Source organism: Salvelinus fontinalis, chromosome 16 (genome assembly GCF_029448725.1).
Source record: "Salvelinus fontinalis isolate EN_2023a chromosome 16, ASM2944872v1, whole genome shotgun sequence".
Taxonomy (NCBI): Eukaryota; Metazoa; Chordata; class Actinopteri; order Salmoniformes; family Salmonidae; genus Salvelinus; species Salvelinus fontinalis.
In genome coordinates, this window is record NC_074680.1 from 4,267,183 (window position 1) to 4,291,305 (window position 24,123).

Here is a 24,123-nt window from a genome sequence, read left to right on the forward strand (position 1 = left end):
AATTCACAGATGGTGTCCAGGGCACAGCTGGGAGCTGTTGCAGGTCGACACGGGTGCATTCATTGCTAGGCTGCGGTTGCGTTGCTAGTCCACGGGTTGGTTCAAATTGCTGAGCCGGCAAGGGGGAAAAACCTACACGGGTGCGTTCCAGATGGTCTTCATTGCTTCATAATTTCTAGGTGTATTATGACGGATAGTTAACATGACAGATTCTAATTATTGGTTCAGATGATTTATTGGCCTCGTTTTTATTTTTTCACAAATCCCAAATCCGAAAACCATATATCCTGAGGCTGCGTTTATTGTAGCTGGGGATTTTAACAAAGGTAATTTGAGAACAAGACCTCCTAAATTCTACCAGCACATTGACTGTTGTATCCGCTCTAGCAGAAACAGTGGACCACTGCTACTCTTACTTCCGCGATGCATACAAGGCCCTCCCCCGCCCTCCCTTCGGGAAATCCGACCACGACTCCATCTTGCTTGTGCCGTCCTATAGGCAGAAACTCAAACAGGATGTACTGGTCTGACCAATCGGAATCCACGCTTCAAGATTGTTTCGATCACGTGGACTGGAAAATGTTCCGGGAAGCCTCAGACAATAACATCTAACCGTGGATAGAAGGCGACATTCGCGCAAAACTGAAAGAGCGAACCACCTCATTCAACCATGGAAAGAGGTTGGGGGAATATGGCCGATTATAAACAGTGTAGTTATTCCCTCCGCAAGGCAATCAAACAAGCGAAATGTTGGTATAGGAACAAAATGTCACAATTCAACGGCCCAGACACGAGATGTATGTGGCAGGGTCTACAGGCAATTATGGACTACAAAAAGAAAACCAGCCACATCACGGACACCAAAGTCTTGCTTCCAGACAAGCTAAACACCTTCTTTGCCCGCTTTGAGGATAATACAGTGCCACCGACGCGGCCCGCTACGAAGGACTGCAGGCTCTCCTTCTCCGTGGCTGAAGTGAGTAAGACATTTAAATGTGTTAACCCTCTCAAGGCTGCTGTCCCAGACGGCAGCTCATCCATATATTTATATGTACATATTCTTATTCCATCCCTTTACATTTGTGTGTGTATAAGGTAGTTGTTGTGAATTTGTTAGATTACTTGTTAGATATTACTGCACGGTCGGAACTAGAAGCACAAGCATTTCGCTACACTCGCATTAACATCTGCTAACCATGTGTATGTGACCAATAAAATATGATTTGATTTGAAGATCATCAAGGACATCAACCACCCGAGACATGGCCTGGTTACCCCGCTATCATCCAGAAGGGCGAGGTCAGTACAGGTGCATCAAAGCTGGGATTGAGAGACTGGAAAACAGCTTCTATCGCAAGGCCATCAGACTGTTAAATAGCCATCACTAGCCAGTACCCTGCCCTGAACTTAGTCACTTTCACTAGTCGGCTACCACCCGGTTCCTCATCCCTGCACCTTAGAGGCTGCTGCCCTAGGGTTTAAATATCAGTGCTTGTGTCTGAATTACAGCTGTATTGACCCTTTGGGAAGAATTGAACTTAATTCAGCTTCTCTATGTATGTGGACATGGAACACTGGTCACTTTATTAATGGCTACATTTTGTTTTACTCATTTCATATGTATATACTGTATTCTAGTCAATGCCACTCTGACATTGCTCATCCTAATATTTATATATTTCTTAATTCCATTCTTTTACTTTTAGATTTGTGTGTTGTGCACTGTTGGAGCTAGTAACACAAGCTTTTCGCTACACTCACAATAACATCTGCTAAATATGTGTATGCAACCAATACAATTGTATTTGAATATATCATAAATCATGTAGACGTTAAATGTATCTTTACCAGTATAGAGTCTTGATCGTATAATGTAGGAAATAGTTGGAATGGCTTTGTCCTAGCAGGTAGAACTGAGAAGCTGTGAACTGTCAGTGCTCTCTGAGTGGAGGGAGGTCGTGTGCTGGATCTCTCGTGTCTTTGAGGAGTAACATTATGGCTTCCTATCTACATTCTGTTAAAGTCACCATCCTTGGCCAAAAATGTGATGGTAGAGCTGGGGAGCAGAGTGGCAAAATATATCCATCTGCATTGTACTCACATAAGCTCATTCTCTAGCTCTTTGGTGCTACTGACAAGCTGAACATCACCATACTCCAGCACAGCATACATGAATACATGATCCCTTGGAATATTTATGTACTGTATATCAGCACCATGTCACCAGGTCAAAATCCTGGTACATGTAAATGTTCTTGGTATAGCTTGTTCTGATTTTACAGGCCATTGTTACAAAATGATTTACCAACCGAAGCAAAATCATCATTACAATAACAACACAGTGACATAACAATAGTGTACTGGTTCAACCTCGCTAGTGTTCTGACTTTACTTTCATTAATCTGATGACTGTTATGTATTTAATCCACTAACTATGCTTAATTGTTACCTGATTAAATTAATCAGGTAACAATTAACTCATTAGGATTTGGGACACCACGGAGGAGGTTGTTTAAAGAGTTACCATCTCCTGGATTAACCTCTAAGGTATATATATAAATATCTATTTCATCGATAAATAGTCATCTTATTAATCATTACCTCTTATCATATCATCATTCTGAATTCGTAACCTCATGCATCTGCAAAAAACCCAGCCGTGAGGTCAGGGCAGCTTAAGGGAGAAATAAAAGTGTTTGGCCCGTATCACTAGTGTCCTGCCTAGCAGTAAAGAACGATGTTTGTACAGATGGGTAGGAGGAGACTCAGCCTACAGAGGGTAGTGCCTACGGCCCAGTACAAGTACAAGCTTCCTGCGATCCATGACCTCTAGACCAGGCGGTGTCAGAGGAAGGCCCTAAAAATTGTCAAAGACTCCAGCCACCCTAGTCATAGACTGTTCTCTCTGCTACCGCATGGCAAGTGGTACCGTAGTGCCAAGTCTAGGTCCCAGAGGCTTCTAAACAGCTTCTACCCCCAAGCCATAAGACTTCTGAACAGCTAATCAAATGGCTACCCAGACTATTTGCATTGCCCCCACCCTCTACTACGCTGCTACTATTCTCTGTTATTATCTATGCATTGTCACTTTAATAACTCTACCTAGATGTACACTACCGTTCAAATGTTTGGTGTCACTTAGAAATGTCCTGAAGAATAGTTAATTTTTTGTCCATTTAAAATAACATCAAATTGATCAGCAATACAGTGTAGACATTATTAATGTTGTAAATGACTATTATAGCTGGAAACGGCAGATTGTTTATGGAAAATCTACATAGGTGTACAGAGGCTCATTATCAGCAACCATCACTCCTGTGTTACAATGTCACGTTGTGTTTGCTAATCCAAGTTTATCATTTTAAAAGGCTCATTGGTCATTAGAAAACCCTTTTGCAATTAATTTAGCACAGCTGAAAACTGTTGTCCTGATTAAAGAAGCAATAAACTGCCCTTCTTTAGACTAGCTGAGTGTCTGGAGCATCAGCATTTGTGGGTTTGATTACAGGCTCAAAATGGCCAGAAACAAAGACCTTTCTTCTGAAACTCGTCAGTCTATTCTTGTTCTGAGAAATGAAGGCTATTCCATGCGAGAAATTGCCAAGAAACTGAACATCTCATACAACGCTGTGTACTACTCCCTTCACAGAACAGCGTAAACTGGCTCTAACCAGAATAGAAAGAGGAGTGGGAGGCCCCGGTGCACAACTGAGTAAGAGGACAAGTACATTAGAGTGTCTAGTTTGAGAAACAGATGCCTCACAAGTCCTCAACTGGCAGCTTCATTAAATAGTAACTGCAAAACACCAGTATCAATGTCAACAGTGAAGAGGCGACTCTGGGATGCTGGCCTTCCAGGCAGAGTTCCTCTGTCCAGTGTCTATGTTCTTTTGCCCATCTTTTCTTTTTATTGGCCAGTCTGCGATATGGCTTTTTCTTTGCAACTCTGCGTAGAAGGCCAGCATCCCAGAGTCGCCTGTCAGAGAGAGTGATGGAGGTGAGGGTCATTAATGTTCTGTTTTGTATTCTGTGAACATAAGAAATGGTTTTGTCTTTTTTGTAATATCTCCGTGGGTTCTGGGCAAAACATTTGGCTTAGGACTACTTCCTTTGGCCTCACCTTTTTAAATAAGACATTAATTGAAAGAATCCTAACGTTCTGCTTTCTTGGGTGGTATGGTTCGGCAGTGTCAAGTCTCAAAGCATCCCATCACTCTACAAATCAAGAACCATCCACAAATCCAGACAATTTTACTAAGACACACCCACTATATGACAGTACCAACTGCTGCTGTCAGGTCTCCTTACCCCTGCCCCTTGGCTAGCTATCAGAGGGTTATGACTTCAAATTCATGAAAAAAGAACATTCAAATCCTGGATCCTATCCTCTGCTGTTGTGATAATAATGGTAATTCTCAAGTTATTTAAACTTTTCCAATGGCTATTTGTGTTTTTTGGGCCTCCCGGGTGGCGCAGTGGTCTAGGGCACTGCATCGCAGTGCTAGCTGCGCCACCAGAGTCTCTGGGTTCGCGCCCAGGCTGGGCTGGGTTCGCGCTCTGTCGCAGCCGGCCGCAACCGGGAGGTCCGTGGGGCGACGCACAATTGGCATAGCGTCGTCCGGGTTAGGTAGGGATATCCTTGTCTCAGTATGTAAAATGTAATAAAATGTATGCACTCTACTGTAAGTCGCTCTGGATAAGAGCGTCTGCTAAATGACTAATGTAAATGTAATGTAATGTTTTGCCTCTAGTTTATATAAGCGCTCCTTTTTCAAATCATCTGCTCGGTAAAAAGCTGAGTTGGTGGAGCAATATTTTTGTCTACTCTTTAAAAAAAGTATTATGTGCAATTGCTCTGATTTGAAAATGTGATTCAGTATTATTGACTATTGTGTTATCTTCCTATTGTTTCCTCTAGAATTGGTTAGGGAATGAAAGAAGAAAATTGGCCCAGAGTCTGTCCCTCAAATAAAACGAAGCTCTACACATGTAACGTGTCAGCTTACAACCTGTTTATGAGGGATCACCCTAAAGCAAAAGGTTTGTGCAGTCTTTATTTTATATTTTACCCCCTTTGTCGATCTTGTCTCATCGCTGCAACTCCCCAACGGGCTCGGGAGGTGAAGGTCAAGTCATGCGTCCTCTGAAACATGACCCGCCAAACAGCGTCTCTTAACACCTGGTACCCAGAGCAAACGGCAGGCATTACCACCTGCCACAAAAGCCCATTACAGTGAGGTGGCCTGCAAGCTACAGGCAGGAGGTCAAGAGTTGCAGGGGAAGGCAATAAAAGTCAAATATGATTTAAGACAGTTGAAATCAATGGTGGCAACATATAGGGTCACAATAGTAAGTCATGAAATATTGAAATTTTTACCTCAAAAGTATTTGGATTTGGTAGATGGAGTTAGATTTGAGACACATATTTAAAATACCGAGAACAGGCATTTTTCTTATGGAAGGATTTCAGTTTTTTCGACAACACTTTTCCTATAAGGATTTTTAGGTATTGTATTTTTTGACGTTAATTTCATTTATAATTTCTCTTGTCTATTTCTACCAAATTTTTTGTTAGGTTATTGAGTTGGAAGGTATGGGGGTCGACACAGCATTCATTGTTCACAACCCCGACGACCCCATACCAGTCAGCACAGCCTCATCTGGAAGGGGAAAGGAATTTGTTCAGGGCCAGGATCTGATCGGCAAGTTTTCTGTACACTTTTTTGGTACACATTTAAAAAATCAGACTTGATTTTCCCTTGTGAAATATGTAGCAACCCTGACAAAAATGCCAATTTATTATAATCCACATAACAATTCACATTTCCTGTTACTGCACGATTATTTTCCTGCCGTAGCAAACTGACTCAAATTAAGATCCTACATCTAAATTATACATCTACAATGCCTTTAAACACACTCATACGGTACCGTGCCTCTTTTTGTTACATCTAGTCAAACCTGCAGCTTCACAGTCAAAGTTTAAGGGTTTGACAAGGCTAGGGTGCAAGGAGTACAAGCCTTATTCAACCAGAAGTATAGTATGTATCATTTTATTTGACTATTAAAATGTACTGTAGATCTGTGATTCATCAATTAAATAACGGTCCTGCTCCGCTTTTAAGCAAGCTTTAAAAAATTCTCAGGCAGAGAGGGCTGACATTTGATTTATAAAAACATATGTGGTAGCTGTGCCTTGGTGGTTTACATTGTTGATATTCAAGTAAGCAGATTTCTGGATCACTGGTAGAAGCTTGGAATAATGTGTACACTTGATTTTCCTTCACTAAAGCCTTGTTTCTGTTTAGATGAAGCAAGTGGACATGGCAGAGTTCCATATGGCTGTGGCTGCCAAGAAGGTGGTCATTGAAGTAGAGGGCATGCCAGGTGGAATAGAGTTTTTAAAAAAGCCCTCCCACTATGGCATGGACCAACTATCTACCATTTTGGAGGCAGGCCGTGGCATCAAGTTCACAATAAGTAAGATGCAACACTCTCTACAATGTTTCAATGCAGAATTGTAATGTCTTGGTCATTGAGATGAACAACATTGGACATGTACAGTACAGGCAGTGGCTTGATCCATTACTTTAGACAATCGTGACATTCCCTTTGAACAGATACCCATTGTGGCCACTGCTCTCGCTAAAGGGCAACGGTGGGCTTTGCTATATATGGCCATCTACCACTTATTATTTTCTGGGCCATTTCTGGGCCTGATTATGAAAAGATGGAGCAAATGTTTGATTTTTAGAATATCTGTTTTCAGCTGGGGGTGGTGCTGGGCCTAGAGCTGGAGATAGGAGTTGAGCTGGGCCTGGAGATGGGAGTGGAGCTGGGCCTGGAGCTGGAGATAGGAGTGGAGCTGGGCCTGGAGATGGGAGTGGAGCTGGGCCTGGAACAGGGAAAAGGACATCCAGCCAACGTGACACAACTGTGGGAAGCATTGGAGTCGACATAGGCCAGCATCCCTGTGGAACGCTTTCAACACATTGTAGAGTCAAATCAAATTGTATTTTTCACATGTGCCGAATACAATAGGTGTAGACTTTACCGTGAAATGCTTACTGACAAGCCCTTAACCAACAACGCTGTTAATAAAATATTTACTAAATAAAGTTAAAAAAAGTTGCAATAAAATAACGAGGCTATATACAGGAGGTACTGGTATCGAGTCAATGTGCAGGGGTACAGGTCCATGCCCCGATGAATTGAGGCTGTTCTGAGGGCAGGTGTTCCTAATGTTTGGAATACTCAGTGTATAGTTTGTCCCTATAGAACTCACACGCAAACACAGACAGAGATTAATTCCTCAATCTTCTGAATCACTGTCCTCTACATCTGTGCTGAACGAGCCATCACTAGCCAACATTGAAAATGCTTGCTGGAGCTTTAATATGTTCTGCATTTCATTTCGGAGCAGCACAGAGTTACCCAGGTGAAAGCGTGTTGGCTCAGCCTCACACTGCCCAAGAGAAGCAAGGGCCTCTTCAAAAAGCCCTAACTCTCTCTGGCAATAAAAAAAGGCAATTTTGTAGGTCTGCTTGTATAAGGTGCTTCTCCTTTGCTGCCCTAAGGCACATGTTATGCAGCATCACTGCACGCTGCTTTGCACAGAGCAGACTGTCCCCCAAGTTGTTGGACACCTTGGACCAGACTGTATGGTCTTTCTGGAGAACATCCACGTACTCCAGTCTTGGGTGGAATTGAGGTGACTTGTTCCTTCAATTGTAGGCGTTGATCTGCTGTTTTATACTCTCATGTCCACTTGATTTTTCTGGAGAGACACAGAATTATGATAGAAATCTTTCATATAGTTCAAAGCACCTGGGTGAATGAGATTTAGATAACAGCAGTGATATGCTAGGGTGTGATGCAGTGTTCAACAACACTGAATTGACTGCAGTACCTGCATACTTTCTGACCAGGCCACAATAGAAAGAGCGCTACAGGACCAGCCTATGGATTGCAGCCAGTAGACAGAGTCATCTTAGTCTGCAGACTTTTCAAAATTGCTGCACAGTGTTGAAAAAAACAGAGTACAATCCAGTTTCTCTTCTCCATGGCCTTCAACCTTTTCTCCAGGCTGAAAGGTGAACATTTATGTTTAAAACCTCCATTGACTAACTCCAATACAGTGGGACAAATATGATGGAGACATACTAAGAAAAGCGATTTACCTTTCAAGCCGAGTAGTCAACTGAGCGTTCCTATCATCAGTGATTGACGGGGACATCATGTCAGACCTAGAACATATTATACAAATATATAAGTGAAAATATAACAGTATGAAAGCATCAACATAAAACTATCCAGTTAGGAAGGCTAAATCCATTTGAGTGGATTATGTAGTGTGAAGTGTTGGCACACAGGTCAGAAGACTTCATGTACAGTCGTGGCCAAAAAGTTGACAATGAGAGAATGACACATATTAATTTTCACAAAGTCTGCTGCCTCAGTTTGTATTATGGCAATTTGCATATACTCCAGAATGTTATGAAGAGTGATCAGATGAATTGCAATTAATTGCAAAGTCCCTCTTTGCCATGCAAATGAACTGAATCCCCCAAAAACATTTCCACTGCATTTCAGCCCTGCCACAAAAGGACCAGCTGACATGTCAGTGATTCTCTCGTTAACACAGGTGTGAGTGTTGAAGAGGACAAGGCTGGAGATCACTCTGTCATGCTGATTGATTTTGAATAACAGACTGGAAGCTTCAAAAGGAGGGTGGTGCTTGGAGTCATTGTTCTTCCTCTGTCAACCATGGTTACCTGCAAGGAAACACGTGCCGTCATCATTGCTTTGCACAAAAAGGGCTTCACAGGCAAGGATATTGCTGCCACTAAGATTGCACCTAAAATCAACCATTTATCGGATCAAGAACTTCAAGGAGAGTGGTTCAATTGTTGTGAAGAAGGCTTCAGGGTGCCCAAGAAAGTCCAGCAAGCGCCAGGACCGTCTCCTAACGTTGATTCAGCTGCGGGATTGGGGCACCACCAGTACAGAGCTTGCTCAGGAATGGAAGCAGGCAGGTGTGAGTGCATCTGCACGCACAGTGAGGCGAAGACTTTTGGAGGATGGCCTGGTGTCAAGAAGGGCAGCAAAGAAGCCACTTCTCTCCAGGACAAATATCAGGGACAGACTGGTATTCTGCAAAAGGTACAGGGATTGGACTGCTGAGGACTGGGGTAAAGTAATTTTCTCTGATTCTCCCCTTTCCGATTGTTTGGGGCATCCAGAAAAAAGCTTGTCCGGAGAAGACAAGGTGAGCGCTACCATCAGTCCTGTGTCATGCCAACTGTAAAGCATCCTGAGATCATTCATGTGTGGGGTTGCTTCTCAGCCAAGGGAGTGGGCTCACTCACAATTTTACCTAAGAACACAGCCATGAATAAAGAATGGTACCAACACTCTCCTCCGAGAGCAACTTCTCCCATACATCCAGGAACAGTTTGGTGACGAACAATGCCTCTTCCAGCATGATGAAGCACCTTGCCATAAGGCAAAGGTGATAACTAAGTGGCTCGGGGAACAAAACATCGATATTTTGGGTCCATGGCCCAAGGAAACTCCCCAGACCTTAATCCCATTGAGAACTTGTGGTCAATCCTCAAGAGGCGGGTGAACAAATAAAACCCCACAAATTCTGACAAACTCCAAGCATTGATTATGCAAGAATGGGCTGCCATCAGTCAGGATGTGGCCCAGAAGTTAATTGACAGCATGCCAGGGCAGATTGTAGAGGTCTTGAAAAAGAAGGGCCAACACTGCAAATATTGACTCTTTGCATCAGCTTCATGTAATTGTCAATAAAATCCTTTGACACTCATGAAATGCTTGTAATTATACTTCAGTATTCCATAGTAACATCTGACAAATATCTAGACACTGACGCAGCAAATTCTGTGGAAATTTATATTTGTGTCATTCTCCAAACTTTTGGCCACGACTGTAGAATAGATTAAGCAGGGGAGGGGGAACTCATGTTTCTGGGATATGTAGTGGAAAGGGTCAGATGACAGCAGGAGGTGGTGATAAGTGTATAAAATAACAGGGAGTAGCTATGCAGAACCAAGAGATTGAGGGACCAGGACACAGCAAGGTATAGGAACGCGGCAGTCATTACTGGTAGGGCTAAGCCAGACAGAAAGGGGTGTTTAGAGATGGGATAAAACCTTAGGTCAGAGATGTAGCAACTACTTACGCGACTTACTGTTGTTCTGCGAGAGTTTCCACGTATCTCTAGCAGGTATGGAACAACATCCTCTTGCCTGTGAGGGTCTCCTTTATCTGACAGGTCCAAACTTCCACGTCCGACTGTGCTGCCTACAACATAATTAAGGGCCTAATTAAATCTATTGCAGAACAAAATAAACCGTACTGGCAGTTGTGCTAAGTTTTACATGTGCAATGCTCACAAGTTAGAGATCATCAAATCAAATGTATTTTATAAAGCCCTTTTTACATCAGTTGTAAAACTGCATCACAAAGAGCTTTACAGACACCCTGCCTAAAACCCCAACGAGCAAGCAATGCAGAAGCACAATGAAAGCGGTTCATGGCGTGCATGTTTGTCAGACCAATGGATAAATCTGAACAGAAAAACATTTTCAAACGTTCTTAGATTTGTGTTTTTAAAGACCATAATGGCTATAGAGGGTGCAAACATTTCAAGACGCTAGGGTCAGATGGCTTTCATGTTTAAGGGTGGGGTGGGTTGTCGGGGCTAGTACCTTTAAGACAGACAAGAGATGCAGCCAAATAAATTAAGACACAGCCTAGCTCTGAAAACAGGAAATGACACCATGCCATGGTTCCCGTGAAATTTAAACCAAAAGGACTGCTATTACAAATCCTTTTAAATGGAGGTGTGTATATATATATATATTCAGATTGAATTGCACTCAAGAAATCTTCTGTCCTACTCTTGGTCATATTAGCGGGCTATCCCGTGGTAAAAAAAAAAAAAAACTGACAAACTAGTGAGTCAGGCGGCGCCCCACTGATTCATATCGACTGATTGGTTCTGTACAGGGTGCTGATTCAGAGTGGTTGGGTTAAATACGGAAGACACATTTCAGTTGAATGCATTCAATTGACTTTCCCAAAGACTGCATTAACGATGAGTAATAAAATAAAGGCACTTCTTAAAGCCTATTTCACACCACAGCCTGCTGAATTTGCAAGAAAACCTTTAATTTCACTGTTTTACAATGTTAAAACGTATTTATGACATGTCTTTTCAATTAAATGGTCAGAATGCCACGTTTGAATTTTTTTCCCTCTCTCTGCCACACATCTGATTTTGCTCTGCAGTTTGATACTCAGACAGTGACCTATGGATAGTCATCCTGTTCTTATATCCATTTGTGGTTGATTAGACTGAATAGTGACAATTACAGATACACAGAATGAAATACAAATTTCACCACCAGTAAGTACACAGTTTAATTCCTAAAGGCAAAAAACAAGTTAACAAGCATGTTTACAATCAATGTGACATATGCAGTCTTTAATACATTGCATGGACCATTTCCCCCAAAATCTATTAAAAAGTAAAAATATGTGCAACAATTCTGGTGGATAGAGATTAGCAGAATTAATTTGTTCAATGAGCACATCAAGATTTAAATAGGTAAGTATTTGGTATAGGCCTCTGTGTGCAAGCACAGCAGAACATATTTTAAAATCAGTAACGCCATGGTGGTAAATGTTGCTTCTCTCCTCATACAAAACTTTGTCCAAGATTCAGATAAATGTATAGCATGAGCCTAACTTTACCCCCCTTTGAGCAGAAATATTAATCAGAACACGCATGCATAAACAAGATAAACAGGTGTTTGTTGTTTTAACCCCCCCCCGGCCTACGTACCTTGTCATTGATTACCCCACCTGATCTGGTTGCAATCATATGGCTGACTGATGAACTTGTAACAGTGAGAATGTACATTTTACATCACTGACCACATTAAATGAGTCCATCCTTCAAAAAATATCAAACAACCTGAGACGAAGGATACGCCAAAATTGCATTTTCCATTTAAAAATAAAGTATCTGTCCAGTGTAATTTACAATGGAAGGGGACATTGCTAGACACCATATAAGCAGGCAGCTGAAATACTTCAAAATTGTCAGGGTTGTATTCTGAGGTGAAACGTTCAGAATGTTGCAGCTAGAAATGTAACAAATATAGAGCCGACACAATCCCTACTCTACACCGCAGACAAAGGTTTGTTCCACACACTACCTTCGTTACATTTCCACTTTCTGAACAGAGCACCAGGCGTTCATTTCTCCAACACCAGCGCAGCCAGCAGAGCAGGGTAGTTGGGCGTTCCCCATCCGGTGACTGGGTCCCACGACGGTGCCGCGCAGAAACCCTGCCCCTGGACCTGCTCGTCCAGACAGCTCAGGTGACAACCATCAGTCACCTTAGGGGTAGGAACAGAAAGCAGTCAGTAAATGCAATGACAGGAGCAACGCAATGACTCTTCTCTACTGCCATCTTTTGGTGGTGTTCAGAATACAAAACACTAAATCAGGGGTTCTCAAATTCTATACATTAATCTGGCTGCAGATCCCCTGCAGTACATCCGCACAACTCTAGGACCCCTACACAAGATGCTCCATTGCTGTGAATCAGATGGTGTAAAGTACTTAAGTAGTTTTTGGGGGCATCTGTAGTTTATTATTTTAAATTTTGACAACTTTTCATTTACTACATTCCTCAAGAAAATAATGTACTTTTTACTCTATACATTTTCCCTGACAGCCAAAAGTACTCGTTACATGTTGAATGCTTAGGACAGGAAAATTGTTAAATTCACCCACTTATCAAAAGAACATCCCAGGTCATCCCTACTGCTTCTGATCTGGCGGACTCACTAAACCCAAATGCTTCATTTGTAAAGATGTCTAAGTGTTAGTGTGCCCCTAGCAATCCATAAGTAAATGCTGTGTGGTTAGGAGTGATTAAAACTTTTGATTTGATACGTAAAGATATTTTAGAAATTACATTTATTTTTGATACTTAAGTATATTTTAAACAAAATACTTTTACTCTAGTTTTTTACCAGGTATATTTTGATTAGAGTATATTTACTTTAACTCAAGTATGACTATTGGGTAGTTTTTACACCACTGCTGTGAATATACACAAAGATAAATACATGACACTACCATACACAACAAGAAACTAATCTTACTTTCTCCATATCTAATGATCAGTGACTTACATCAAAGAGTCCCTGGCCCTGCAGCTGATACAGGCGGGGATTGAGGAAGCCCAGAGAAGGCAGGCCTTTCAGAAAGCGCTGGTCATTGATCAGAGAGAGGATTCCACCAACCACAGGGGTGGAGGCCTAAAGAACAACACGTGAGTAAATATTAATTGTTAATACATTACATGATCAAGAGTCGACAGGTAGCTTAATGGTTAAGAGCATTGGGCCAGTAACCGAAAGTTTGCTGGTTCGAATCCCCGAGCCGACTGTGAAACATGTGTCGATGTGCCCTTGAGCAAGGCACTTAACCCTAATTGCTCATGTAAGTCGCTCTGGATAAGAGTCTAAAATAACTAAAAATGTAAATATAATATTTCACAGATAGTTGAAAACTTTATATTTGGGAGATAAGAAAAAGAGTCTATAGGGGAATCTAAAAAAGTCTTGAGTTTATTCTTTGCCTCCTTCTCAAAGTATATTGGGGGTTTGAGAGAAGGAACCTCGGATCTTCTCCAATCTGTTGAGGTTGTGAGAGGACATGAGGAATCAACAAAATATACTTTTGGAGATTCACCCTATGAGATACTATTTTCTTACCGAAGTACCAGACACCCAGGGGACGGGTACCCTGTCGGTGACCACCCAGTAGTTGTCTGAGAGAGCGGCTATGTCTGGGTAGGCCCGTCCACTGTTGTTGAAGTACGTCTTTGGAGGGAGACCCGACACTGCTTTCAGATAACCCTCCACAGCACTGACCTGTGGCAAAAAGTGACAGGCTATCAGATGATTGAACAAACAATCAACGTGTTGGTATCAGTCTATTCCAAATAAACCATACGGAAATAAATACTTCACACATCATTTAGTGTGCATCAGTGATGGCTAATTCTACCAGTAGACAGGACCTCATTTGTTGAGAATCTTTGTGTACCTAACCTGATAGTGAATACATGTTAGTCTTTTTACTCAGTTACGTACAACATATAGTTTTCCAAATTCTAAAGATCACTTTAAAAAAAGCACATATTTGGGAAAACCTATGGCAGTATCCGTGGGTTTATGTCCTGTATAGACACTCTTATTACCTGGTAGTCCGGCATCTTAAAAACATTGCTGAAGCCGCCGCCACTAATGTAGTCAGTGACCTCATAGGTGACCTTGAATGGATTCTTGAATGAAGTTCCCCCCACTGTCGTCACGTATGGGCTGAAAGCATATAAACTTAACTTCGGAGAACAGATTTGGGTATGGACTGGAAAACCGACCCCACAAAGACACTGGTTTTCTTCTATTGATTTCAGATTACAAAACAGACTATTGTTGACTAGTTTAGAGACAAGACTAAGTATTTCGCCTCAGATGGGCACACGTCATTGCACTGCAGCATTTAAAGGCTGTTGCCACGTTAAACACTGCACATGTGAAATCAAATCGAGAAATTCCCTTTAAAAACCGCAAAGCCTATAACACGCATCTGGATTGAATACTTTTCACACTTCATGGATTCAAATAAAACAATGAATACCCAAATAATGCAAGTGCCATTAGTTTATTTCGACAGTGGAAATTACTCACCTTGATGCAGGAAAGCTTGGTCGGAAAGAATTCTCTCCTTTGGTCAAGTGTCTGCAGCCAGCTCCACTATCACCTGAGGCAAGACAGTTCAAGTATGAAAGCGAACGCCAAGGAAATTATCTTACTCAAGATAATTTATGGATTACAAAAAAAACCCGTGGTCCACAATTTTAGTAGTCAATTATACATTGTGACTTGTTCATGTTTCATAGGCCTGCCTGACTCATCTGATATTGCGCACATATTTCCAGAGTAACTAAATGGCAGCGCCACAAAAACCAAGGCCACCTCACTTCTTACAACATCTACAACACCTGCTTGAGTTTGAACTATTCAAATAGTCTATATCTTAACTCTGCTGTCTCTGACTACTAGATCAAGATCGTAAGCACTTCTAAGTAAGAAGTCAAACAGAAAATGTGATAGAAAAATAAATTAAGTGGCACTGACTTAGCCTGGTTCCAGAACTAGTTGTGCGCTTTTGCCAACACAATTGGTCATTGTCACGTGAAATGCTCGACAATGAGTGTTGGCATAACAGATTTGGGCACAGGCTAGCACAGACTAACCTGAGGCAAACAGTATAGAAATGCCCCGTACGCCAGCCTTCATGAACTCAGTGTTGATGCGCATCATGTAGGCGGAGGACAAGCTGTCCTCATCGTCCCCGTAGCTGATGGTGTGGACCCAAGGGATGTCTGTCATGTTGCTCAGCAGCATCATCCACTGGAGGAATGGCTCCTGGGTCTCATGCCGACCTGAGGAGCAGTCAAGCAGTATCCCATTATCAAACCCCTATCAGAAAAAGGCTGTTTCAACAGCATAGTACCTACCTGTACTAAGAGTGCAACCCCAATACATTGCTTCATTCTAAAGTGGTATATTAGTATGAACATACAGTACCAGTCAAAAGTTGACACACCCACCCATTCCAGGGTTCTTCCTTTATTATTCTACATTGTAGAAAATAGTAAAAATAGTGTAGACATCAAAACTATGAAATAATGTAGTAAAAAACAGTGTTAAATCAAAATATAGTTTATATTTCAATTTCTAGTAGCCACACCATGTCTGGATGGCAGCTTTGCACACTTCTTTCAACCAGTTTCAGGGGGTAGTCACCTGGAATACATTTCAATTAACAGGTGTGCCTTGTTAAAAGTTCATTTGTGGAATTTCTTTCCTTCTTAATGCGTTTGAGCCAATCAGTTCTGACAAGGTAGGGGTGGTATACAGAAGATAGCCCTATTTGGTAAAAGACCAAGTCCATATTATGGCAAAAACAGCTCAAATAAGCAAAAGAGATACGACAGTCCATCATTACTTTAAGACATGGTCAGCCAATTTGGAAAATTTCTTGAAGTGGAGTTGTCAAAACCATCTAGCGCTATGATGAAACTGGCTCATGAGGACCGCCATAGGAAAGGAAGACGCAGAGTTACCTCTGCTGCAGAGGATAAGTTCATTAGAGTTAACAGCCTCAGAAATTGCAGCCCAAATAAATGCTTCAGAGTTCAAGTAACAGACACGTTTCAACATCAACTGTTCAGAGGAGACTGTGTGAATCAAGCCTTCATGGTCAAATTGCTGCAAAGAAACAACTACTAAAGGACACCAATAAGAAGAAGAGACTTGCTTGGGCCAAAAAACATGAGCAATGGACATTAGACCGGTGGAAATCTGTCCTTTGGTCTGATGAGTCCAAATTTGAGATTTTTGGTTTCAACCTCCATACCTTTGTGAGACGCTGAGTAGGTGAACGGATGATATCCGCATTTGTGGTTCCCACCGTGAAGCATGGAATAGGTGTGACGATGCTTTGCTGGTGACACTGATTTATTAAGAATAAGGCACACTTAACCAGCATGGCTACCACAGCAATACACCATCCCATCTGGTTTGCGCTTAGTGGGACTATCATTTGTTTTTCAACAGGACAATGACCCAACACACCTCCAGGCTGTGGACGGGCTAATTGACTAAGGAGCGTGACCTGGCCTCCACAATCACCTTACTTCAACCCAATTGAGATAGTTTGGGATGTGATGGACTGCAGAATGAAGGAAAAGCAGCCAAGAAGTACTTAGCATATTTGGGAAATCCTTCAAGACTATTGGAAAAGCCTTCCAGGTGAAGCTGGTTGAGAGAATGCAAAGAGTGTGCAAAGCCATCAAGTCAAAGGGTGGCCAAAGTGAAGAATCTAAAACACTACATGATTCCATGTGTGTCGTCTCAGTTTTGATGTCTTCACTATTATTCTACAATATAGTAAAAATAAAGAAAAACCCTTGAATGAGTAGGTGTCCAAACTTTTGACTGGTAATATAATGAGACATAGCTGAAGATACAGTTGGAAGAGGCAAAAAAAATATATACCACTGGGTATTTGACCTCACTAGCATTATGGCCGTTGCGAGGAGCTTTTTTGGAAAGGTTTTAGCCTACTTGCGACAATGATGATATGCGGTCATCTCAAATTCCTTAGTTCAATTAACTTAAGTCACGTCTGCCAAATGATTAAAATGAAAATAAACCTTTTTTTTTACACAGGCCACGTGACTAAGGCTACATTCACACTCTGGTTTGTCATTGTTAGTATACCTGGATTGGTGAAGACCCATGTAGATATGTTGGCCCCTGTGCTCATGATGTACTCTACATCCAGGCTGGCCTCCAGACCGGCCTTCCCTGCTCCCTGAACACCCACCACCCGGTCAATCTTAGACAGGTGCTGGAAACTCTGTCCAAACAGCGTCATGAACTCAGCCAGGTCAGCAGGGTGGTAGAACTGCTCCAAGAACTGGACAGATGATAAGATGACAGCTATGTTGGAATTCAATGAAACCATATCCACAATACAAATTTCACCCTTTATCTGTGAGGGGGGGGGGGGGGGTCTACCTGGCAGTAGGTTTGTATACAGTACCAAAGATCAGTTTAGTGTTTTATTTAACCATGGGAAAAAGAGCTACTGAGCAAAGTGGGCTGATTAAAGGCTCAATTCAGATTCCCATTTCACATTATGTCAGACAGGCAAGTTCATTGTTAGAATGAGGCAAAACGTTTGCCCCCTGTATTTTCTATCAGCTGTTCTAGTCTGACACAGCTGTCCCATTGTATTGACGTAACAAGTGGCCAAATACCTGAGCCACGGCTTGACTGTTGTTCTGAGCTGAACCCACGTCCGCTGCGGTCAGATTGTAGCGAGATCTGAGGGTGGCGGGTGTGTTTCCAAGATGAAACTTCGCTCCAGACCGTCTCCTCTTTGTCAAGACTTTGAGGCCCTGCCCCCTGGGTGGAAAGCGGTGAACACCTCCAACTATGGGTGGAAAAACAAATCACATCCATAACATTGTTTGTCATACTCTTAACTTATTTGTTGTTATACTATTACAAGACGAGCTATAAGATAACAGCATTACTGTCGATAACCTCAGAAATAGTCAAGATGAACTTGCTGCTCACCAAAGTCAAGATGTTGGAGAACATCCTCATGCACCTGGTATGCAGATGATGACCTCACCAGGAAGATGCCATCTCTTACGTAGCGGTGAAACTCAATGCCTGGAAGCAAGGCCTCTGCCACTCTGAAACAGAAGAAGGAGAAAGCCTCACTCAGTGACTGTGTTCATAAAGCATCTCAAAGAAGGAATGCTGATCTAGGATTTGTTTTTCTTGGGCCCAGACATGGGTGGTAAAACATGTGCCAGCAGTGAACAGCGTTGTGGAACGTTCAGATATAAATAGATTTTGTCGAGTTAATATACATCTGACATGTAGTCAGGACTCAGCTCTATTCATTCAATTTCTATCTGTAATGCTCCACTACTGAATGTGGCACTGACTCTGTTACCAACAAATGACTTCCCCCAATAATTTGAGAATTTGTATGGAGACGTCACATTTTTCACACTGAGAAACTGTGTGAAGTATCTTATGTCAGTGAGTGAGTCAACGTCAGCAAATGGTACTGGAGCCTCGGCTCTCGGACCAACAGGTTTCAAGACAGCTTCTACCCCAAGCCATAAGACTGCTAAATAGTTAATTAAATGGTTACCCGGACTGACTATGCACACTCACAAAACATACACACACTTTTACACTCATTATGTTGCTGCTACTCTATTTATTATTAATCCTGATACCTAGTCACTTTACCCTGCCTTCATGTACATACAGCTTTAAATTAGTGGATCCGAGCAGCCTGACAAGCCTAAGATCACCATGCGAATGCCAAGCGTTGGCTGGAGTGGTGTATAGCTCACCGCAGTGGAAACACGTTCTCTGGAGTGATGAATCACGCTTCACCATCTGGCAGTCTGACAGACAAATCTGGGTTTGGTGGATGCCAGGAGAATGCTACCTACCCAAATTCATAGTGCAAACTGTAAAGTTTGGTGGAGGAGGAATAATGGTCTGGGGCTGTTTATCATGGTTCGGGCTAGGCCCCTTAGTTCCAGTGAAGGGAAATCGTAATGCTCCAGCGTACAATGACATACGAATTTGTTCTTAACTGACTTGCCTAGTTAAATAAAGGTAAAAAATAAAAATCTTCCAACTTGGTGGCAACAGTTTGGAGAAGACCCTTTCCCGTTTCAGCATGGTTTGTTGTGATCGGTGTGGAAGAACTTGACTGGCCTGCACAGAGCCCTGAACCTCAACCAGCAGCATACCACCCTGCATACCACTGCTGGCTTGCTTCTGAAGCTAAGCAGGGTTGGTCCTGGTCAGTCCCTGGATGGGAGACCAGATGCTGCTGGAAGTGGTGTTGGAGGGCCAGTAGGAGGCACTCTTTCCTCTGGTCTAAACAATATCCCAATGCCCCAGGGCAGTGATTGGGGACACTGTCCTGTATAGGGTGCCGTCTTTCGGATGGGACGTTAAACGGGTGTCCTGACTCTCTGAGGTCATTAAAGATCCCATGGCACTTATCGTAAGAGTAGGGGTGTTAACCCCAGTGTCCTGGCTAAATTCCCAATCTGGCCCTCAAACCATCATGGTCACCTAATAATCCCCAGTTTACAATTGGCTCATTCATCCCCCTCCTCTCCCCTGTAACTATTCCCCAGGTCGTTGCTGCAAATGAGAACGTGTTCTCAGTCAACTTACCTGAAAAAATAAATAAAAAAAAAATAAAAAAAAAACCATCGAACACCTTTGGGATGATTTGGAATGCCGACTGCGAACCAGGCCTAATCACCTAACGCTCGTGGTTGAATGGAAACAAGTCCACGCAGCAATGTTCCAACATCTAGTGAAAAACCTTCCCAGAAGAGTGGAGGCTGTTATAGCAGCAAGGGGGGGGGACACAATGTTAATGTCCATGACTTTGGAATGAGATGTTCAATAAGCAGGCCTCAAATCCACATTGATCTGGTACTCCCTGTATATAGCTTTATTCTTGCATACTTTATTCCTCATGTTACTAATATATATATATATATTTTTTTACTTTGCATCATTGGGAAGGGCTTCTAAGCAAGAATTTGCCGGTAAAGTCTACACTTGTTGTAGTCGGCGCATGTGATTTGAGAGAGGCCCTTACTGCGTGTTCATGGTGCATTGGAGGAAGTCCTGAGTGAGGATGGTCTGGCAGTCTGTGACCCCGTGACTCTGCAGCCAGTGACGAACCACTTTCTGGGTCAGCTGGGATGGACGTACGAGAGCGGCCACCTCCTCTAGAGTCAGATGCTTGCCTAAAACAGACAGAATTGACAGTGCTGTAAAGGAGTACATGGTAATGCAAAATCAATCATCAGAGGGGATAAAAGTCAGGAAGTTTAATCGCTTCAAAATCAAATGGCCTAAAATGTTTGCCGTTGTAAGCATAATCAATTATTTCTACCATATTGTGCCGAAGCAGGGTCCGAAACCAGTAGCAGCAGGTGTTCCAGTTGATCCACATTCTGCTGCCTCAAAGCAAAGGTCAGCTCCAACTTCTCTGTGGGGTCGATCCTGCCTACACGAGTCCAGTCTTCTGGTATCCTGAAAATACATTATGTGAAGTAGCTTCAAATGATGGTAAAAAAAAAAAACACACATTGTAGCAGTTCATTTTCAAAAGCTTTACAATGTTAGGGTTGTTTTCTCACAAGATGTCCTGATCAGCCTCAAGATGTTGACTCAAAATCAATGAGCTGCATAGGAGGACACAGAAGGCCAACCTAAAATAAAACATTTTTTAAAAAAAGAGTGTGTTTAAAAACAAAATATCAGAGAAAACCATTCATAAATGTCTTAAATTGCGCGAGAGCATTATACATCTAGTAAATTAAAGTACAACATTCTGAAAACGTTTGAACTCTGGGCTAAACAAAGGATCTGCGCTACTGCTTATACAAGGTTGCAGGTATTCCCGACAACTCCCTCAGTTGAAATCGTGAACAAAACAAAATCTCCAGAATAGTTTAGTTAAGGAGGAAGTAACGTTATAGCTCAAAGGTCTTCATGTAAAATAGGTCAACAATTTAGCCTTTTAGCTAGAAGCAAAAACCACAAGGACTTCAGTAGTTATTATTGTCCTATTCTAAACAATCAAACATGTGGAGAATTATATCATGGAAATACTTACAGAATCCTCATTTTGGTGACATTCATTGACTCTCAACGCAAGGAACGACTTTGTTTTCGAATTGTTGTTTGCTGGATAATATTAGTGACGATTCCTCATCACATGACTATATGAGCTGTAGCCTGTCACGTGACTAGTTAACGGCATAAAGGACAAATGCTGTAAACGCTCAAGTCCCATGATGTTGCCATCAGCTTTTTGCAGTACATAGTGCTTCTTCTTACTTTCGAATTTCCAAAATAAATGACTCATTAGAATCCACATTTGTATGAGTGGTGCAATGAACAAGATTTGTGAAACTTATGCTTTAAAAAACCTCTTAAGGATCCGCCCCTTTTTTTCAATTTTCGCCTAAAATGACATACCCAAATCTGTAGCACAGGACGTGAAGCAAGGATATGCATATTCTTGATACCATTTGAAAGGAAGTTGTGAAAATGTGAAATGTAGAATATAACACATTCGATCTGGTAAAAGATAATACAAAGAAAAAACATGCATTTGTATTTTTTTGTACCATCATCTTTGAAATGCAAGAGAAAGGCCCTAATGTATTATTCCAACCCAGGCCCAATTTATATTTTGGCCACTAGATGGCAGCAGTGTATGGGCAAAGTTTAAGACTGATCCAATGAACAATTGCATTTCTGTTCACATTTTTTTTTAAATCAAAACTGCCCAAATGTGCCTAATTGGTTTATTAAATAAAAACACTTTAAAGTACTACATAAGTGTTTTTTTGGGGTATCTGTACTTTTCTATTTTACTTCACTACATTCCTAACAAAAATAATGTACTTTTGACTCCATGCATTTTCCCTGACATCAAAAAGTACTCATTACATTTTGAATGGTTAAACAGGTCAGGAAAATAGTCAAATTCACACACTTATCAAGAGAACATCCCAGGTCATGGCGGACTCACTAAACACAAATGTTTAGTTTGTAAATTATGTCTGAGTGTTGGAGAGTGCCCCTGGCTTTCTGTAAATGGTGCTTAATAACATTAGGAATTTGAAATGATTTATACTATTACTTAAGTATATTTTAGCAATTAGATTTACTCTTGATACTTAAGTATATTTAAAACCAAATCCTTTCAGACTAGTAGCATTTTACTGGGTGACATTTTCTATTAAGTTTTACTTTACTTTTACTCAAGTATGACAATTGGGTACTTTTTCCACCACTGAGCATTACAGCATACTAGAGAAGGTACCATCTTGGCCTATATTCGGTGAAAAAGTATTGGAAACAACCACGATGAACAAAATTGTCCTAACATTTATTGCAAAAACATTTGCCTTTTGTGGCACAATATAAACAACTTTGCCTTCATTGGCACAATATTACAAACAAAACATTTTAAGCAACAGCAGTGAGGACTGAATCAAATAACCTAATTGACGTAACTATACAGTCTATATTTATCTATTGAGAATCTTGGAGTATTTCACTTCCTCATTTTAAAAAGAAATCATCCGAACAAAGGGTAGTGCAAACCGTAGCAAAACGTTTTGCAACGACAACGAGCGTTTTCTATTGTACACATTCAGGTAGGTGCCTCCCCGTTTCAGCCCGTTTGCCTCTGATGTCTACTGAATACACCAATGGTGAATCTGTAGCTCAGTCGTCATCCATGAAATAATAGTCCCCTTCTTCCCCACTGAATGGTTATCCTTATCAGGGAACATTTCCCACACCACAAAAGAAGCATTATTCTCAGCTGAAAGAGAAGTAAACACATTATTGAATGAATAAGGTTTCCAAATTCTCAAGTTCAGCAAAAGTGTAAAATACAAATTTTAATGAAAAAATAATTAACACTTACCGATATTGCATCTCTTCAAAACATGTTTGGCTGATGGAGTTGGCATGTACTAGATGGGAAGACTCAGAATTTAGTTTTATAACATTCTGTATACATCCTGTAACTACATCCTGTAAACTATAAACAGTGAAATACTTTAAAGGTCTCCTCTACTGACTAGCACATTTTCTCCAGAGCACTGCACTAGGCAGTTGTTCATGTCATATTTGAGACAGCTTCACTTTCACAATGGCCCAAGACATACTGTACATGACTGAACAAAGCCTGAACAAAGCCATCATTTTGTCGATAAGTTCTTCAGAAATATTCCAACCAAAACATACATTTGAAGCGGCCTCCAATTTATGCAGTTTTTCATTATTTTTTGAAGTTGGTAGGCATACTTGTCATCGTCAAAAACGGCAACATTGTTGAGACGTTGCACCCCAGGTGGAAACAACACACCTTGACCCACTTGTTCTGCATGGGCGAGCTGTTATTAAAGATGTCATTGTGGTTGTCCTTGGGCATGTGGTCCAGGAGGTTCCTCACCTGCTGCTTCCGCTTCAGTGTGCCCTTTCTCGCGGTTATACGGGCTGGTTCCATCACTAAAGGTAAAATATAATATGACATTGTCACATACATTTTCTGTAGTTCTTATTGACGTACAGAGTGTATAGATTGTGATTGAATAAAAAAAACAATTGTTCAACATTAAAATAAAATTGCAATCAGTGAGAGCTCAATGTGTTCGGTCATTGTGTTAATTAATTAATAAAAGACCAACACTACGGTAAAACACTGGTAAAAGCCACAAACAATCACAGATGCTAAGTATGGGTTGTCTTGATTAGAGCTTGTATGGGAGACCTTCAATAAGACATCAGGTTCCTTGATGCATATCTTATGGATAAAAATGCTACATAATGTAGATCCTTTTA

General features: G+C 41.5%; 1 protein-coding gene across 1 annotated transcript; it reads right to left on the reverse strand.

Moving 5' to 3' along the window:
* Positions 1-11,426: 11,426 nt before the first annotated feature.
* On the reverse strand, positions 11,427-21,512 carry tpp1 (tripeptidyl peptidase I). The gene is made up of 13 exons (XM_055864180.1): positions 21,374-21,512; positions 20,895-20,966; positions 20,648-20,787; positions 20,348-20,498; positions 18,268-18,389; positions 17,946-18,121; positions 17,404-17,602; positions 15,372-15,560; positions 14,803-14,875; positions 14,313-14,433; positions 13,825-13,983; positions 13,240-13,365; positions 11,427-12,435 (listed from the first exon to the last, which is right to left on the reverse strand). The coding sequence occupies exons 1-13, from the start codon at positions 21,397-21,399 to the stop codon at positions 12,292-12,294; spliced, it is 1,698 nt and encodes a 565-aa protein (XP_055720155.1). The 5' UTR covers positions 21,400-21,512; the 3' UTR covers positions 11,427-12,291.
* Between the last annotated feature and the right edge of the window lie 2,611 nt (positions 21,513-24,123).

Excerpts from the sequence above, each read along its gene's own strand:
- tpp1 (XM_055864180.1), bottom strand. The coding sequence starts at position 21,399 with ATGAATGTCACCAAAATGAGGATTCT. Across the intron at positions 17,603-17,945 it reads ACAGTCAAGCCGTGGCTCAG|TTCTTGGAGCAGTTCTACCA; the intron begins GTATTTGGCCAC and ends TCATCTGTCCAG. Across the intron at positions 14,434-14,802 it reads CCAAGCTTTCCTGCATCAAG|CCCATACGTGACGACAGTGG; the intron begins GTGAGTAATTTC and ends ATATGCTTTCAG.